At 43.1% G+C, this 14,221-nt stretch overlaps 1 protein-coding gene across 1 annotated transcript in view; it reads right to left on the minus strand.

Moving 5' to 3' along the window:
* Positions 1 to 1,548: 1,548 nt before the first annotated feature.
* GNAI2 (G protein subunit alpha i2) overlaps positions 1,549 to 14,221 on the minus strand; it is a 33,985-nt gene continuing 21,312 nt past the window's right edge. Inside the window, exons 2-9 of the mRNA XM_053468802.1 lie at positions 11,948 to 11,990; positions 11,534 to 11,675; positions 10,218 to 10,378; positions 6,570 to 6,698; positions 4,616 to 4,745; positions 3,594 to 3,747; positions 2,957 to 3,154; positions 1,549 to 2,556 (exon numbers count right to left, since the gene is read on the minus strand). Of these exons, the coding sequence (XP_053324777.1) occupies positions 2,964 to 3,154; positions 3,594 to 3,747; positions 4,616 to 4,745; positions 6,570 to 6,698; positions 10,218 to 10,378; positions 11,534 to 11,675; positions 11,948 to 11,990 (950 nt within the window). The 3' untranslated portion in view covers positions 1,549 to 2,556; positions 2,957 to 2,963. The remainder of the gene's footprint in view (positions 2,557 to 2,956; positions 3,155 to 3,593; positions 3,748 to 4,615; positions 4,746 to 6,569; positions 6,699 to 10,217; positions 10,379 to 11,533; positions 11,676 to 11,947; positions 11,991 to 14,221) is intronic.

Genomic DNA, 14,221 nt, shown 5'->3' on the forward strand with positions numbered 1-14,221 from the left:
AGTGAATGAACACGGAAAGGTAATCTTAATGGGATAAAAACATTTCCTACTTAATAACGAAACTGAAAAATTCTGTAATTAAACTGTCTTTTTTCTAGAACGTTGCAACAGATGTAGCAAAGAGGGTTCGAGAAGTTGAGCCTTTGATATGCATATGCCTACTTGCATGGCATGTGTATCATTATATAAGTAACTCCTTCGAACCATCTTGAAGAATGGTATGGTCCATTTCAGCTAAGCAAACCATCTGACTATGGATAATATAAGCCTTTTCATGTTCTTGATAACATCTTAGCAGCTCTGCCTACCTAAATAATTAGGACACCTATGGTTAATATGATGATTTGTGTAGTTTACCTTCACATTGCTGTCTCAATTTGTCTCACCATACCCAATACCTGTTAATTGCTTTCAAATTAACTTCTTGATTATCCAATAATTATTATTCCAGAATTTGGTGGAAAACAATATGAATAGAGACAAGGATTACTTTCTACATTTTATTATTTAAAACTCTGTGAACAATTTCAGAAGGAAAAAAAAAAGATCAAGACAACTGTGAAGAATGAGACGCGGTACAGATCCTGCAGGGAGTAAAAAGCAATGTACATTAGGCAGTCCTCCTCTCTCCTCATCCATGTCTTGGCAACTTCCCTTCCCACAAAATTTTCTACAGCAACTGTTCAGGTATAACAGCTCAGTATGCCGCTCTCACCCACACTGCTTCCACGCATATGCGGCATTAGTAAGCACTTTAAAAAAATAAACTTTGCTAGAAGAACGGCAAATTAAATAACAGATCGAGGTACATTTTTGTCTCATTACCCTCAGAACAGTCTTGAGTTCTGAACATCAAAAGACTGATCCAGAAGCCCATAAAAAGTCTACATTGGAATATAATAAATTTTTCTATAGGGGGTCATATGGTAAGGTCATGAGATCAGTGAACTAGCACATTAAAAAACCTCTTGATCTCTACACTTGCTTGCCATTATGTTATGAATATTGTCATGCTTTGCAATTATTTAGTGCAATGCTTGCATCTGAGTTACGCTTCTTCGTCGCTGCCTCAAAAACATACCGCAGCCCTTTAACTCATGTCCCCGACTACCACACTGTCCATCTCTCACTTCTTCTCTTTTTTAGAGATACAGTATTCATAAAGAAACTATTTGTCAAACTGAGTGTTTATCTCAAGACAGAGGGACAATAGTCCGGACTCCACTGCTATGGCTCCGAATTAAGGATATCCCTGCTTATACACAATAGTCATAATATCAGGCATTGGGATCGGGCCATCTGTGCTGAAGTAGGAAATGTGTCCCCCAGCATTTGATGGGATGTAGTAAAGAAGGTCCCATCTGTGGGAAGGGAGGACGGCATGAAATGAAACGAAAAGGAGCAGGAGAACTGTATATAAGACGACAGACGGCAAGGAATAGAAGGAAAGAAAGTAACAAGGAGCAAGAGGCAGCTACTAATATTATCCTGTTGTGTGCTGAGCTAAAGTTACAATATTTATTAAGATAAAAATAAAATATTTAAAAAAAAAAAAAAAAAAAAAAAAAAAAAAAAAAGAACACACAGAACAGCTGAAGGCACAAAAGCTACTGGTAGATTCCTCCCTGGGGAGACACCCTATATAAAATCACCCCCACAACAGTAGAGGTTATTCCTCCCCAGCTAAAATATTCTAGTTTCTCATTTTTATTTTTTTCCCATGTTTTTTTTTTTTTTGTTATGACACCTTAAAAAGGAATGTGAGTTTGCGTGTTGGGGTTAAACCCTTCATGGCTGGAAGTGCACGCTCTACAATATAGCAGTGGTGCCGGAATGTACGTTAACCCCTCCACTAAAAGAGGCCACAGGTGAGTGCACTGGACCTTCTTAGAAAAATAGTTAACACACAGTACAGTGTTTTACAAGCAGAGACTACATGGATAAACTATTTAACCTCTTCAGTGCCAGACTGGAATGCTGAAAGCCCAAGTAACAGCCATTAAGATAACCTATTCCATGCCCATGGCAGGAAACTGGCTAAACCTTTGCTTGGGCTTGCAGTTTTCTGGCCTGCTCATATCTGTCCATGTAACCAAGGACGTTAATTTTAAACCCCTAAACGCAGATAGCTCCACTGTTGGGTCAATGGCTTTAGTGCTTCAAAATGTACAGTATTCAAATCTTCAAGGCCATCATGGAATGGGAGAGGCTGCGGCATGTTCAGGTTCCAAAACATTTCCCTAACCAAGCCTACTAAGGAGTGTTTTAGGCTAGCTGTGAGGCTAGAGGTGCCAGAAGGGTTAAACTGAAGAGCAGAAGGCCCCTTGTAAAAAAAAAAAAAAATAATAATAAAAAAAAAAAAAAAAAAGTTTACAACCAATCGCTGCCAAGCATGGACTCCGAAGCACAGCCTTGCATAGTGTATGGCTCTGCTCGGCAGACTTCAATCCAGCAGAGGAAGGGTTAATTACAAAATGCAACAAACTCGGGATAAAAACTGTAAAATCCAGAAGGGTAAAATCCCCCAATCCACAGACAGCATTGACACACACAACCCTGAAAAAGAAAAAGAAATCACCCGGTAAGCATCCAATTTAGAATTACATTGATTTTGTAACTATTGTAGAACACACAATGCATTAAAGGTGGCGTTCTGCTTAATGTAATGCTTGTAACTAAACGCAGCATTAGAAGCATCATTCCTCCTAGTAAACGTCCAAACACTCCACCGAAATTCATGTAAAACAGCAGTCATATGCAAAAGCAGGCACTGATAGGATGTTGCCATAGAACTGTAAAAAGCTTTGTGTTGTGTTTGTTTTTGTTTTTTATAAAACCTTGAGAGGAAAGAACTGCTAATGCTTAGTAACTTAACATTCTGGAGTGCAATATATACAATGTATTAATAGCGATGTTACTTTCTTCTGTTGACGTTATTATATATTCTTTCCCTCACCTCGGACTCAGAATAAACCACAGTCCTTAAGGTTGTTTTTGATGATCACATCTGTCACTGCGTCAAACACAAACTGTACGTTCTTTGTGTCAGTCGCACACGTGAAATGTGTGTAAATCTCTTTTGTATCGCGCCTCTTGTTCAGGTCCTCGAATTTACTCTGGATGTAACTGGCTGCTTCATCGTACTGATTAGCACCTGGGTGGGGAAGAGAACAAGAAGCTCTGGTTAAAGGGGACAAATTGGCTAATGGAAAGACTATCGAATGAAACTACAGGAACTTGTTAGAAAAGAAAACAACACAACATGTAACAAAGAAGTACAGAAAATACAGTATATATATATATATATATATACACACCACAGGAACAAACGAGGGCAGTGGAAGGGAACATACACAAGAGGAACGAAGCTAGCAAGAAGCTCTTCTTACATATGAAGAAGAGACCACAAGGTCTTATGTGACTTTACATCGGCCAAATGAAAAGTATAAACTTTGACGATGGACTCCATCTTCTGTTTGATAAATACATCTTTATCCATTTCAATTAGCTACCAAAGTAAAACAAGACGAGGATGAGAGAGTCCAGGGCCTAGACAACCTAAGGTAAGAGGTCTCTAAAAAAAGGAAGTGTACCTGTGTATTCTGGGAAGCAGATGGTGAGGGGGCTGTGTGTGATCTTCTCCTCAAACAGGTCCTTCTTGTTGAGGAAGAGGATAATGGATGTCTCTGTGAACCATTTGTTGTTGCAGATGCTGTCAAATAGCTTCATGCTCTCATGCATGCGGTTCTGTGAAAAAGAGACAGCAAAAGGGTTCAGGAACATGTAGAACTGTCAGCATTAATGGCCTCGGCTGTACAGTAAAATCTGAACACTGTAACCAACCAAGGTCCATAACACAGTAGACTCTCCGTGGTATATTAGAAAACAAGATACACTTTAGTGGGCTTCTACATGAGCAGAAAGATGCATTAATGCTCAAAGGGACATTTGTTCACAGCCAATGGCTACCTGGTGGTGCAAAGACAAACACTATAACCCAAGCATGGTGTGCTGGGGAAGTTTTTAAGATATACTCTACTAGCTGCAATGGAAGACATTAGAATCCCCCAGTTATCTCTCACCAGATGCCAAATAACCAAAGAAACTGGGGCAAAGAGTGCATATATAAAGCATTTATGAAGGGGGTCAAGCAAGCCCCTGAACATACAGGAGCGGCCATGCTATACTGCAGCATCACGTGACATTGCTGAACCCCTGCCCTGCTCCCTGTACAGAGCCGCTTCTTGTGTCCAGCAGGCGCCGGGAAGCAATTCTCTCCCCGGTGACCTGGGTTTTGCCGAGACTTGCCATAAAGGGATTCAACAAAGTACACAAGGGATGTTTATTTCAAAAGGAGGAGAAATGTTATAAACAAGTCATATGCTTGACATTCAGTAGATGACATAACATAGATGTAACGCAAGAAGCTGCAATTCACAGAGATGGAACCTTCCAGAAAAAGCGGTAGACGTAAATAGAGAGATGGAACCCAACCATGCATGGGTTGTCAAACACAAGTACCACAGTTTTGAGATCTGGACAGACTAGATGGAGGGAATAGTTCTTCCATCCAATTCTATGTTTCTACGCAACGGACATCGTTTCCGTTACTCACCATCTCCTCATCTTCTGCCAGCACCAGATCATAGGCACTGAGCGCCACACAGAAAATGATGGCTGTCACACCCTCGAAGCAGTGAATCCACTTCTTTCTTTCAGATCGCTGGCCACCAACATCAAACATCCTAAAATAAAAAGATAACAGGCAATTCATCACCCGGTCTCTACCTTCGCGGTTGTCCCTCACCTGAATATTTACCCTGCTGCAGGTGTCAGCTTTGCACAACATACTTAGCCCTCATTGTACACAATGCTAGTTTGACTCACCATGGTGTGTATGCATGAGTGTACGTCAACATGGCTGAGAACGGTCATTATGATTAGTCAGTGAGTAGTGAGTGTGGGGTTGAGTGGTCACTCTGGCTGATGACGATTAGTGAGCTGAGTGTCCGTCACTCTAGCTGATGACAGTGTGATTGAATAGTTTGAGATAGTTTGGCTGTGTGTAGGTTGCATTTCATAGTATGCTTCTTTAAAGGACATTAAATCTATATATTTGAGAATTCTGACATAAAATCTGCTTTATTTTCCAGTAATAAACAGTTTGTGGCAGCTTTATTCTGTCTTTTCTTCACTAACTCAGTGTAGTCATTGCTAGAGCCAAACGTTTAATTTCCCTGCACAGCATTTCAAAGCCTTAATATGCGGTATACGGAGGAGACGGCGATGTAATTGACAACAGATGTGCATCCGTGGACGCAATGAGATCTCCAACAGGCAGATTTCATTTTTAGCGTGTGTTGTGACTTGTGTGTCAGCCCCTGTACACAACCGATAAAGACATCACTGCAGCAACGTGATCTCTCCAGCACAGGCATATGCGGTTAGAACGCACGTCATGTTTGAGGCAGTCAGCTACTTAAATAAAAAGCCACTGAAAGCCAAAGAGTTCCAGAATATACTAATTCAGTCTCTCGCGTCGGGCATTACTCCCAACAATGAGAGAACACAACGAGGATCTCCATGGTACATCCATACTGGAGCCAAAACCAGCGGGCCGGGAGCGCCTCCTCTTTAGACAACTAAAATATTTTAGTTAAGAGTTAAATTAAAACATAGGTGGGTCCGTATTTTTGGATGGTTTGGGCTTTTTTGTGTGTTCTGCGGACAGATAAGTTTTCCAAACAGAGAGAGATTGAATCAACAGAGATAAACTGGAGAGGATTATCCTGCAGGGAGAATAAACTCTCCCGTTCCTACAGCCTTCTGCTGGTCCATCTCACAATAAACAAAAAAACAGAAGTATGTAAACACTTCCCAAACATGGCAACAACGAGCAAACTATCGCCAACTGGGCTGGTTTTCCTCCTAAATATTTTTTAAACAAGAGTGTTCTATTTATTTTCATTTCTCACCCAAACTTACAGTGCGGTCTGGATCACTTCTAAGTAGCCAAGTTGGTCAGGTAACGGGTTTCAAGGCACATACTCCAAATAACGTGTGAAGTGGTTTGACAACATCAGCTCGATATTACGCTCTCTGGCCATCATGCATTTGCCCCCTTCTCCTGCCCACAAGCTTTTTTTTCCCATGCAGGAGATCGTTTGGCCAAGCATATCTCCGGATACATGATATACTTACCGCTAACCAGCTGCCGATCGGCTAACACTGTGTGTGGAAAGTAGGCCTATTGATGCCACGTCGGGACATGGAGGGAGCCCTCCAGCTGCTGCAGGACTACATCTCCCATCCGCCTCAGCCAGCCCCTTAGCTGAAAGAGCATCATGGGAGATGTAGTCCTGCAGCAGCTGGAGGGCCGCAGGTTGGACACCTCCGCTCTAGCTCACAATTAAAGAATCTACCACCTGGTATGTTCACATCAGGGTGTTCTGGCAGAACTTGGTCATAAGTATGTAGCACCCAACAGAAACCAGCATCAGGTCCCCGTGGTTTGGCGACACGCTCGCGCGCACCTAGACCAGACGATAGACATAACACGGGAAACTTACTTGAAATGCAGATCTTTAAAGGTGAAATGCGTCTCGACGATGCCTGTAGTTTTCACTCGCGTCCTAAGAACGTCCTGCTGGGTCGGAACATAGTCTGACCGTGCAATTCTCTCCAGATCATTGAGATAACTGCAGATGGGGAGGAATTAAAAACGTTACAAATATGGCAGCCTAGGTCAGCCGTTTTCAGAAATTTCATAAGATCATTTCCATGTCCAATCAATGATTTGCTCGGACGGCGGGGGTGTAATTGAAAACAGAAATGAAATCAAACCTCTACGGTATTTTGTATTGTTTGTTTTTTTTTTAGGTTTTTTTTATTCATTTTTTTTTTACAATAAAGGCAGAGCTTAAAAAGGGTACCTTATCAATATGAGAACTATTACCTAAAATTAACCAAAACAGATACTTTTCAGATATATTGCAGTTTTTGCAAAAGCATTAGGTTCCAAGTACAAGAGACTAATGGTCTGGGTAATAAAATAAACTTACATGGACCACATTACTTACTACCCATGCAGGGCCGGCCCAAGACTTAATGCCGCCTGGGGCGAAGTTTAAAATGATGCCCCCCCCACGCCAACGCCGTGGGGGCAGCATTTTAAACTTCGCCAACGCCATTATCTACCCTAACCCCCCCCCCCGGTACTTACCTTTTAACAGTCCTGCGGCGAGTCTCCCTGCTCTGCCACGGTGCCGGCTTGTAATGCTGAGCGCCGTAAATTGACGTCACTTCCGGCGCTCAGCATTACAAGCCGGCACCGTGGCAGAGCACGGAGACTCGCCGCAGAGGAGAGAGGGGCGCGGAGCGGGTAAGCGAAAACCACTCGGCGCCCCTCTCTCTCCTCCGCTTAAAAAAAAAGCGCTTGGGGCGGCGAAGTGCCGCCTCTTCAAAAGTGCCGCCTGGGGCAATTGCCCCAGTCGGCTCCATTGTAGGGCCGGCCCTGTACCCATGAATGACGCTGTGTAATAAATAGGAGAGGGGGTTAGGTTACCCTTATAGCATTATGAGTCCCATAGAAGGTATTCTCCTACTTAAATACCTTTTAAATTGTATATATTTTTAATTTTATGTATTTTTCTCATTGGGAATCCCAGATTTTCTAGCACACGTGTGCAGATTTAGGCAACGGTGACAAACGTAACCGGGGCTTAAACACTTATAAACAATTAAATCAATGTGCATCAGCTCATTACTTGCTAACAAGGCCCTGTCCCTGTCCCAGGGAGCACAAGGCTCGTCGGAAAGAGACGTGCATTCTGGGTCCTGACTTGCTCGGGTCTCGTGGGGGAAACCGATGAGTACGAACAATTAAACCCCCACGGAGGTCGTCACTTACCACCCTGCTAATTAATACTGATTTACCCTGGTTTGGGGCTCTAATGAGCCAATTATGCAGCTGCTGGAGGAATAGAATGATGGCGAGAGGAAAAATAGATTATCGTACACAGATACTTAGCAGACTAAACCCCTAGGGGGAAGCTGCAAACAAGGCCATGGGGACTCCATCTTCACAAGGAATTAGAATTCTATTTGGAGTTAAAATAATACAGCAATAATATAACTACGGAGCAGCATATGATGAGGTTTATGCTATACAACACGTATACTGTGGGATGGTAAAGATGGGCTTTATGCCTAGGAACAGCAGCCTGTTTGTTCCCATGTAACTTTAACGCCATTGTGTAGACCAGATCCAAACTCCTGGAGAATATCTGGAGCGTGATAAGGTTTGCAAGATACCGGGATCAGTATTGGGTTTGTTTTGTCTAAGCCATTAATCGGGTCTGTACACGGCGCCTGCCACTCATCCCCTGGTACCATGCGATGCTACAGCTTTCACCCAGTTTACCAGAACCATCAGCACCTGCGAGCGGATTAAGGCCAACGTAGATGAAAGAACAGCCATTAAAAGTCGCATTAGACATCCAATATAGTCTTTATGGACCAAGTAATAGCTTATCGTCGGTGCGGTTGGAGTTTGTATTGCCTATAATGAAACATCTGTATGTACCGAGTATGGTATACCCATTCCGAACATGTGAGAAAACCCTGGACGACTAGGTTTTTCTTTACTGCCACATGCTATTTATTTTGCACACAGAGGATACATGGGAGGTGATGGAGCCGGGAGAAAGAATTTGCATTTTCTGCCCTGGCTTTTGTTTTGGAACAATTTAGAAACATAAGACACTGGATGATCTGGTTACACCGAGCTCCCAAACAGCTGTCCATGCAAAGATCTGCTTTACATAGAAACATTACCACAATGACGAGTCTTCAGCTGGACGGGGACTATGGAACCGGCATTAGAGGGGTTAAATATATAGTGCTGATGAGATGCTAAGCACAATTATACCAATCAGGTTGGGCAAAAGGAGTAATATTACCCACATGAACCATCACCAGCCATGGCAAGGTACGCAGCCTGCGTCTCTTTATGGAGGATCATGGGGATTGTAGTTCATTAACATCTGGGGTATCTAGTGGTTGCCACTGCTACATCCCAAGCTTTGGTGTTTTGTAACGAAAGGATTATCACAAACCTCCACAAAAAACAGCAAGCGGTATGGGGTTAAGATCAATTAAGGGTCAATGGAAAGCATGTGGGAGCTGAGAAAACCCCGCAGTGAATTTGCATCCAGGAATACACTACATGCAAATCCATATTTTAATATCGTCACCGCTCCCTGCCATCTCGCTTTCACACCTGCGCACCTGCGAGGGCACGGGTTCAACAGAAAAACTCTGATGAGGTGGTCTGCAAAATGTCCTTGGTCTGGAATCAAATGATCACAGCGTGGATTATTTGTTTAAAGCCAGACTTCAGACTGCCAACATATCAGTGCGGTTAAAATATATGAAGCAATTTATTGCCAAATACAAAACACTAATGCTGACAAGGATAGGATTAGGTAAAGGACCAGCCAACATGGGGTTAAAAATATGGCAGTATACAAATGTAGAGACGGGGCAGTAGAGATAAGTCATCATGTGAGCTTCTGACTCTTTGTCAAGTGTACATATTAGTGCTAAAAAGAGACTAATGTGATTTCAAGCATAGATGAAAAAATAATTTCTATTGTTTATCATCAAAAGCGATATTAATGATACATGTCTTTAGCTAAGTAGATGAAACTCAGCCCCCGAGCCACATATATACAATAGATGGCGACCAATAGATGGCGCTGTTTTCATACCATGCGGTCTATGCTATAGAGCCAGGAAAAGGGAGACGGTTGCGTGATCGTCATCTGTGTTACTATTTGCCAATTTGTTGGAGGTACTACGCCAAGGGTGTCCAACCAGTGGCCCTCCAGCTGCTGCAGGACTACATCTCCCATACTCCTCTGCCAGCCATTGAGGTGAAGGAGCATTATGGGAAATGTAGTCCTGCAGCACCCGGAGGGTCGCAGGTTGGACACCCCTGTACTACGACATGTGCTCAAGAGATGATACTGATGGGTGTGCTTGAAAAAAGGCTGTGTGACCCCCTCGGTATATGACCAGTTGCTAAGCAAAGGTTTATTTAGGTGGAAAGACAGAAGGGCTTATCAGGAGGACACCGACAGACATTACGCCCCAGCCGAACGAGAGCCCAGAAACAAGCAGCGTGCAAACGCATGCAATGCATCCAGCGCACTTACTATGCAGCAGAGTCATTGAGCTGGTACTCCCTGGATCGATTAAAACAGGCCTGCACTCCTTGGTCTGCCCATAGTCTTCTAATCACTCCGGCCAAGTCATCCGGCAGTATGCCCTGCTCTTCAGCTGTGCAGGACAGCGCGAACAGCTGTCTGGCGTCATCCTGAGTGGGGAAAGGGGAAGGATGTGGAAGCATGGGGTCAATGACTGGATCTAAGGACAATGGGGGAATGGACGGAGTACAATAAAAGATGACAATGAGCGGAGAGGAGAATATCAGAATGCATTGGAGAAACGACACCACAAAGACCAGTCCAGGGTTCCCATATCACTACTTTCAATCCTGACGTGTTCCCAGTCAGCGGACAAAGATAACCAAACAGCTTCCACCATAATGGATTCGGAACTTAATAGAGCAGCAAACCATCATAGGGAGGAATAACAATGCAAATCCCGAGAATAAGATGCATGCATTAGGAATTCTAATACATATCTCTTATGTTAATAGATTCATTAAGCACGCTGAATAATAAAAAATGGACTTTGTGAAAACAGACATCAGCTTTAATTGTTTAGATAAGAAGAGGTCATTTTTTTTCTTCTATACAAGAAGCAACTTGGAAGGCAGCAAAATCAGAAATTGTAATTGAGCAGGCAAACATTCTTGCCTTTTGCAGGCAGCCTGAGAAAACCAGTAACTATATTTTACCCTCTTTTAGTAACAGAATCTCTAAATAAACATTTTCGCGTGAAATACATGGTAGGATTTTTAGGCACATCAATGTTTCCGTAAATGAAATAGTAAAGGGTTAATAGCTGATATCTGTCATTCGTGTTTAGCGGGTTAAAGACCATTAATATCAGGGGAGATCAGATGAGATGGAGCTAAACATCCCCAGGGAGGAATTTAACAAGGTCAGCGCTTAACAAGGTCCCCGGCTCCCAGGATTCTGCTCCTAATTAGATTACGCAGCCCCTCTGTGACTGATGTTCCACCTGCTAATTATCTCCATGATACTCAGACCGCTCACGCTGGAGTTATACATCGACAGCTTGAAAGCATAGGGGGGACGGGACGCTGCAGCTTTACGTGGTGTGCGGATAGATCAACCAAGTGGCATCATGTGAGCTTCTGACTCTTTGTCAAGCGTACATATTAGCGCTAAAAAAAAATAATGTGATTTCAAGCGTAGATGAAAAAATAATTTCTATTGTTTATTATCAAAAGCGATATTAATGATACATGTCTTTAGCTGAGTAGATGAAACTCAGGCCCCGACCCACATATATACAATACGGATCAATACCAGACACATACCGCTCGGGCAGCATCTCCAAAATCTATCTTCAGGTTCCCCATAGCCTTGATAATTGCCATGATGGACTGAATGGTGTTGCTGTATACCACGGCGCGGTACTGCCGGCACTCCTCTTCTGAATACCCGTCCTCATGTATGATCCTGGTGGGAGAGAGCCGGGTTAGTAATCTGGCACCATAGAGGATAGAGCTTCCTCTCACAGATGTGACGGAACCCAAGTGCCCCCCCCCCCCCCGAGACGGAACAAATATTCGTCAACCCCGACTTCCCATATACAGTTTTTCTGGGCCCTGGGATTGTCTTTTTAAAAGAACGGTCACGTTATTTCTATTCCGTTTATAAACCTGCATTCCCCATAATGGAGTTCTATGTGAGACTACAAATATAAATATATATATATACGGAGTGCTTACTTCATCTGTTTGACGATGGTACTCTTTCCAGACTCCCCCGCACCTGATGAGACATAAAAACATCTAGTTATAATCGACCTTCCACACAAGCATTTTTTTTTCAAACACACATCCTATGCCCTGCATACAGTGATCACCGCACAAGCGAAGACAGGAAGACAGGACGCGAGCGAAGACAGGACGCGAGCGAAGACAGGACGCGAGCGAAGCACGTGTGCATCCCACCCATGACTTCTCACGATACAGGCTTCCGAGTCGCAAAGCTTAAAGAATGATTTCAACCCTCTGCACATCAGGTACTACAAGAAACAGAAACACCCAAACCAGTACCAGTAATATCAGAGTATTACATGCCATTAACGATGGAGTCTGCAGATCAACTCCTTGAATTCACTCTGTATTATAAACGGTCATTCCTGGCAAAGTTCTCTATCAGAAGCTGAGCTGGCCCTGCATAATGCATAGTTCAATCAGTGAAGGGGCTTTCATGAAATCTCCCTGACTCAAAACATGCTTTATACAGGGCCAGTGAGATGAAACTGCAACTCTTCTGCAAACTCCCTCTTAAGTAAATAGGCCGAGTGAGCAAGACAGGACCGGTGAGCCTCAGCCACCAATTTTATGTAGAATTTAGGGGACTGACAATCATAAGGGCGCATTTAACTATTTCATGCCTACGTGGCTAAACAGAAGGGCATCCATGTGTACGGATATCAAAGAAGCGGAGAGGAAGACGTGATCGGACAGACAGAGCGAAGGTCCTCTCCTTGATTGTCTTGCAGCAGGGAAAGCAGGAGAGGCTTAGGATTAATTAAAAGCAGCTGACTGTCCGAAAAGTTCCAGCTCTGTGAAGTTATTCAAAGCAAGAAAACAGACGACATGCAAAGGCTGAGAGCTTTAACCGCATGTACTGCTGGCAGAGGGTGCGGCTGCACTGAACGTATTGTAGTTGGAGTGGTTTTGGTGTATGAAGAGGTACAAAAGCTCCACTCATCACGCACATACATGTTATGCAGTTTTGGGTCCGTATAGATATACAGCGCAGTGCATAGACTAGCGGGAGCTACACTCAATACTGCTTTTCTGGCCAATTGTTCACACCGGGTCCAACACTGCTTGCTTCACACATACACACAGAGACAGCTGCAAAGGGTCCACATCACAACCGGCCCTGCCCGAAGCACAATAAACACTTTGTGTCCGCCGACCATTTGCTCCTACAGTCCACCAGAAGCCAACAACGCCAGTTTTCAGCTCACATATCCACTACCGACGCACATCAGTGGAGGCCTGAGCAGCAGTATACAAAATACATACAACCAGGTGATGTATGACACCCACCCCAAAAACTGCAAACCATGTGCCATGTGAACAGATGCTAGGCAGCACCTAAATATTTACTATTTCCCGCTCTATGGAGAATCGATTCACTGCTTCATCACATTCTAAATTAATTTAAAAAAACATTAAAAAACAAGCATTCTGGTAGCAATGGCTTAAAATATTTTACTGCCGGCACCTATTTTATTTATTTTTTAAATTATTATTATTAACGTATTTATTTTTTTTATGGGTCTCTATGGATACATTTTAGTGGGTTAAAAAAAAAGTTAAACTTGCTTATAATATGCTCTGCCTTTCTCCAGTTTTGTCCAACTCCATTTAAATATATATATATTTAGAAATATATATTTTGGGATGGCAGAGCCATCTGCGGCAACCTCTAAATTAGTGCTCTGTTATAAACGGGCCACTTGCTCCAATTCCCAGGCTAAACACATATAATACAGAGAGCTTTGTGTGCAGATAGTGCCAGTTTCTCTGACCATCTGCATATTGCCCCCGATGAGTATAAATGCGCTTTTTACCCAGCATGATTAGCCGCTTGTTACCATATAATCTGCTCTAATCTGATCTCCTGTGTATCGCAAAACTCTTTATCCTGGAACATTATCTCACCCACAATAAGCCAATCGAGGGGTAGTGCCAGCTGTACGTCGTGCCCCCGGTACGCCCGAGCCAAGATCTACCCCGCATCTACTGCCCTAATCACCTTCTTACTCTGACATGCCGCAAAAAGAAGGGGCCAGACTCACAAGACCCCAGCCACATTCAAACACTTAAAACAACTGAACTAAATCTTTAGCTTGTGCTTTTTGAATTTTAATCAGTGTAGATTAATGGTTACAAAAAATTATTTGAATGCAGAATTGCCAAAATCTACAGATTATGGAAAACCCAACATAAGAGGAGCAGATAACAATGGGGAGGAAT

This window comes from Spea bombifrons, chromosome 6 (assembly GCF_027358695.1).
Source record: "Spea bombifrons isolate aSpeBom1 chromosome 6, aSpeBom1.2.pri, whole genome shotgun sequence".
Taxonomy (NCBI): Eukaryota; Metazoa; Chordata; class Amphibia; order Anura; family Pelobatidae; genus Spea; species Spea bombifrons.